This window comes from Pararge aegeria, chromosome 15 (assembly GCF_905163445.1).
Source record: "Pararge aegeria chromosome 15, ilParAegt1.1, whole genome shotgun sequence".
In the NCBI taxonomy this organism is placed as follows: domain Eukaryota; kingdom Metazoa; phylum Arthropoda; class Insecta; order Lepidoptera; family Nymphalidae; genus Pararge; species Pararge aegeria.
In genome coordinates this window covers 11,959,013-11,964,826 of record NC_053194.1, presented here as the reverse complement: position 1 = coordinate 11,964,826, position 5,814 = coordinate 11,959,013, and the positions used below count along the sequence as shown (strand labels likewise).

Genomic DNA, 5,814 nt, shown 5'->3' with positions numbered 1-5,814 from the left:
GATCAGTGATTGATTAAATAAAATGGGATGAGTAAACTCAGACTTATTTTTAATTTAATTTTTCAGAGCTAGCAATTCTATCCCATTCAATATCTATGACCATTATAAAATTCATGTATAAATATGGTATAATATGGTAAATATTATTTGTATTAAATTAGCTATTGTAAATATGAAAACCAGTGACTAGTTTATGTCAGAGGTTTATGTCAAATTTAATAGTCTGCGGCAACGAATACAATAAGGTAAATAATTTTGTACTTAAAATGTAATAAAACGTTACATACGTTGTATTGACCAATAGGTATAATTGAATTGGTAATAACATAGATTTTATGTTATTTATTTGTTTATATTTAAATAACAGTTATTATTTGTAAGGTTTTAAATGAAAAGAGGTAATTATTTTTAATAAGTTCATTTTATTTTTTATTTATCAGCACTTCCAACAGTCGACATTTTGATTATATTATTAGGTACATTTCGCTACGTAGTCAATAACAACATGTCATACATACAAATTCAAATTATCAATACAGTTTAGGCAATTTGACAAAACATTATCTCACTATAAGGAATATTAATAGCTTCTATAGCTAAACGGATGGTGTTATTGACTATGCAACTTTATCTATCTACATTTATCAACACAATTCAATCTTAATTAATGACTAGTAAAACTATACAGATATTTTATGCTATACAATGTCTAATTACAATTATGTACAATATATTTGGTAACAATGAGATAATATAACATACTATACCAAAATACTCAATAAAGTTCATCCACTTCCTATACTGGCAATTTTTTAATCTATACTTATAATTTTTATCAGTCTTACACAACAAAACAACATCTCATTAATATTAATTCTGATAGTGTTTTTTATTTTGTATTTATGATCAAAATTGAACAATAAGGCTCTATTAATTCAGATACGTATGCGATTAATTTAACAATACAGTCTCTTTTAATATAATTATAACATCTATGATCTACAAAGATTTCAAGGAACGAATTAGTTATTTGGCCGAATGTAACAACCGAAACATTGTAAAATTATCACGTATCTATAAGGCATGGGCAACTTAAAACGTAGCCTAGTCTACTTATGGGTTTGGAATGTACTGTTCCATTAAGAAATATCTTTAAGAGATAACGATTGTTTAGTTTGTAGCATGTTATCTGTGTACAGCCGAATGGGTTTGAGGTAGGCAATCGTGTACTGAGGATCGGGGTTGTAAATAACCTTGCTCGTCGAGCATTGAAGGGGAGTGGTGACCGGGATGTTTACGTATCGTATTAGGTGGCCTAGGCCGACCACCGTACGGCTGTTCATAGTTTTGTGTATCGATTGAAATATAACTATGGTGTGGATTGTCACCTTCTTGTATTTGACTCGTCAATGTCGTGTTTGTGAGCATTGAACTGTCGTCTTCTACACTAATACCAACATTAGCCGTGGTTGGTGTCTGGGGCGGAAGTGCATCGTATTTATACCAATGCTCTGGTGCGGTCGGCGAAGCTGTGTAGCGAGAAGGATGCCGCCTCCCATTCGGACATACACCATGATTATAATTTATCGCATCCTTATTCCATTGTAAATTTGAAATATCTGGCATTAGAAATCTAATTTTTTCCCAAAACTTTTTTTCGCCCCACAGTAATACGTTACAAGTTTTTAAATAGTCCTGAAAGTCTAAATCTAAATTCAGCGCGCTTATGTCTGTTGTAAGAATGAACACAACTCTATGCCGTCTAATAGAAGGGTGAATGGACGTGATAACATGCTTTATTGCTTCTTTAAACGAAACTTTGGACCATTCATTTTGTAAGAAATTAAAAGAGATAAAAATGATTATCCGCTTTGATGATTCAGCGGCATTCGTTATTTGTTCCGTTAAGTAGTTTTCCGGAGCATGTTGTAAATCTCTATAATGGAAACACATCGTGTAACCACAGTGTTCCATTTCAGGCGCCACTACCTTTGATACAAAATCATCGTCCAACAAACTGTATACAGCATAACCATCGTATAACCTATCCCTATCGAGTTCGCTTTCTTGAATAGAAGCGCTCTTAAATAACCTTACTCCGTATTTAGAATGCGCCCACAATCGCACGTTTTGCCTAAAAGAGAATGCTAATGCACCAAACAATAAAATAAGAATTACACTGATTAATACTACTGCTAGAAGTGGCACAAAATTTAACCTTATTGTGCTAACTTCATCATACTGATAAGGTTGGTTTTCCGTAGGTATGGTATTGTCTATTACACCAGAGTCACGGCACTTGTCCATCACATCAAACACTGTTAAATTTAAATTTAAACTATTTTCAGACGCACATAACATTTCTACAGGATCTTCATAGTATTTTTTGAACCAATTTTGCAGTGATATTATATTGTCACACAAGCAAGTGAATATATTACCCCGCACGTTCACATTTTCAAGATGCGCAATATGAGCTAACTTTTTGTCAAGATCTAATATTTTGTTGCCTTGTATATGCGCAACACGAAGAGAAGATAAGTTTTCGAAAGTTTTGTTTGCTACACTTGTCAAGAGGTTATCATTTAGATATAACTCACGCAAATGCTTTGTTTGAGAAAATTCTCCACCAGCTAGTTCGGTCAAGTGATTGTTTTCGAGGTGAAGAACGTTAAGCGAATGGAGTCCGTTTAAGGTATCGTTGTCGATTGTTGCAATATTGCTATTGTTCAAGTATAACTTATGCAACTTTTTCTTACCAATAAATAGGTGGCTTGCTAATGAACCAAAATCGTTTCCATCTAGGTAAAGTTCAGTAGCATCCATTGGTATTTTTTCCGGTATTTCAGTGTATCCAACATTCGAGCAGTCTATAACATTTGAATTCCAATTACTATCATGAAAACATGAACAACCCTCGGGGCACGTCATTTTGCAATCGCAAGCTTCGAAGTCACAACAGAAGCAACTTGAAGAACAATGAGTTTCATAAGAACAAAGGAACTGTGTTTCAGGAACATCCATTAAATTTGCCTTTCCGCCATACTTGTTGCTAACGACTTCGCAAGTAATCGAGTCCAAGTCTGCGAATCTCGGATATTGTCTCATATGATTCCAAAGATTTATTTTCTGCAGCCATATCATGTGACAATTACACACAAATGGATTATTGCCAATAAAAAACCTTGGCAACAATTTATGTTTCGGTACATGGGGTAATGTAAATGCCGATAGCTCAATGGTCCTTAGTTTATTGTCTGAGATTACAACTTTTTCTAAATTCTTTTTCTGTATAAATGTACCTGGATGAATAGTGTCAATTTTGTTGTTATTCAAGAAAAGGACCTCAATAGAATCCGGTATGGACCTTTCGTCCACGTTTTCTAAAGCATTATAGCTAACATCCAGCATTCGAATGTTTTGTTGAACATTTTGCTCGTTATCCAATTTTGTGATGTTATTCAAATGTATATCTAACCATTCAAGGCTCTCTGGCATATAACTGTAATCAAAGTATATCAGTTTATTATCAGATATGTTTAGCCAGCCTAATGTATTTAGTTTTGTAAAAACACCCCGAATGTCGGTGAGCTTATTTCCATCTAGACGAATAGCCTTTAAAGTCGGATTAGAGAGGAATGCATCTTGTTCAATAGTTTCTATCCTGTTTGAAGCTAAATTAAGTACTTGTAAAGATGGTAAGGTACTAAAGGTATCCTTAGGTATGCTAGTTATATGGTTGTCAACTAGACGTAGCCCATAAAGCTCTTCTAAGCCTTCAAAAGAAGTGTTAGAAACTTTCGTTATATTATTCTTCCCAATATCAAGTGATTTCAAAAATCGAAGCTTCTTGATGCCTTTAGGAATTCCATTAAGGCTATTTCCATTCAATCCCAAATCCTGCAAATATGTTATATTCTCAAAGCAACGCTCATGAATTGAATAAATTTCATTATTATCCAAGTATAATTGACTTAGCACGAATAAGTTTGAAAATATATGCTCATTCAATACTTTAATTTTATTGTCTGATATTGAAAGCTGGTGAAGATTTTTGAGCTCGGCAAAGGCACCATTACTAATAATTTCTATAGCGTTGTTATCTAGATTCAGAACTTGTAAGTTATTAAGGTCCTGAAATGACTTGGGATCCAAGCGAGTAAGAGCATTGTAAGATAAGTTCAATATTATTAAGCGAATTAAACCAGAGAACGTGTCACGGTTAACCCAATCATTAGTAAGGCGATTTCTTGATAAATCAAGCTTCTCTAGTTGATCTAGTCCTTCCAGTAATCCCGGAGCCAACACAGACAGCGAATTATTCGCTAATGAGATTTCTTTGATAACGCGGGAAGATTGAAACAGCTCGGGAGGAACGGCTACTAACTTATTTCCCGATAAATTCAAAACTTTTAATGAATTTAATCCAACGAATGCTCTGTCGCCTATTTCGTTGATTAAATTATTCTGAATATTCAACACTTCTAGAGATCGAAGACTGGAAAGACCGTTATCTGGCAGTCTTAATACATTATTATGAGACAAGTCAAGCATCTTCAATCCTGTATTGCATGATTTTCCTGGAGCAATAGGCCCTTTTCCCCAGTCAGAGAACCCGATATCGGAAATATCTTGCATTCTATTATTAGTTAAATTTAATGTCTCTAAACTGAATAGCGGGCAGAATACTTCAGATGGTAACATATAAATATTATTGTCACCTAAGTCCAAGGCCCGAAGTTCCATTAATCCACGAAAACTCTCGGCATGAAACTCCATTGTCATGGCAGGCCAATCAGTATTGTATGAACGTAGAGTCAAACTAGTTAAATCACGCAGTGGAGAAAGAACCGTTGCTGGAACGTATCGTATTTTGCAGTATTCAATGCGCAAGTCTTCAAGTTTTCGCAACTGTCCCAAAAAATTGCCGGTGTTCATGTGCAAGGAACTTTCAAAGAAAAGTAAATCGGTGCAAGTCAGCTTTAACTTGTTGATGTTGTACGCCTGCGCCGTAGTAATGTTTTTGAATAAGAAGTCCGCCGAGCCGATGGTTTTGATGTTACACGTGAGAAAGTTAGATTCACTCAACTTTGCGTCCGAATAGTCCCACTGACAGCCGGCCGGGGCGGGCGGCGCAGAGCGTGCGCGCGCACCCGTCACCGCAACCAAACACATCCAAACTTTGAACAAAATCATTCCATATAAGTTCTTGATCATTTTACCACATTAACACAGTTCATTGGTCACTTAAAATCACTTGTTATATTCTTTAAAAAAGTTTTAATCACTTAACAGTTAGTTTTATAATGTTTGTTTATATTTGCATACTACGATTTACAGCGCATGTAAACAGAAACTGCGCGATCGCGGAAAAAGTTTTGACGCAGCCATGCTTCCCTGCGGTCGGGCGGTAACTGACCTACGTAAGTTTGAACGAACGAAAGCCGCATGGATGTCTGGGAGGGGGGGGCAGCGCGGGGCATGGAGGGTCTTTGTATCCATCGGTGGGACCCGCACTGCATCGGCTTACAACAGATGGCATGCCTGTTTAAAAACACTTACTAAAATATTGGTTATGCAGAGTAGAAGACTTATGCCTGCGTGATTCAATGAACACCAGTCCTCAAGTTACAGCTCAAAGGAGGTCGTATTGGCACCTCAGTTACTTACTTTGATCATTTCCAGTTAAAAGTTTGACTGGACTTCGCAACTTTTACCAAACAAACTTATGGGAGTTATTTAATTTTTCTTTTATCTATACTAATATATAAATCTATAGTTTTTTACGGTTGTTCCGTTAAAACGATTAAACTA

At 35.5% G+C, this 5,814-nt stretch overlaps 1 protein-coding gene across 1 annotated transcript; it reads right to left on the bottom strand.

Moving 5' to 3' along the window:
* Positions 1-452: 452 nt before the first annotated feature.
* Positions 453-5,391, bottom strand: LOC120630001 (toll-like receptor 6). Its single transcript, XM_039899118.1, has one exon. It carries the CDS (start codon positions 5,215-5,217, stop codon positions 1,186-1,188), a length of 4,032 nt encoding a protein of 1,343 aa, XP_039755052.1. The 5' UTR covers positions 5,218-5,391; the 3' UTR covers positions 453-1,185.
* Positions 5,392-5,814: the final 423 nt, after the last annotated feature.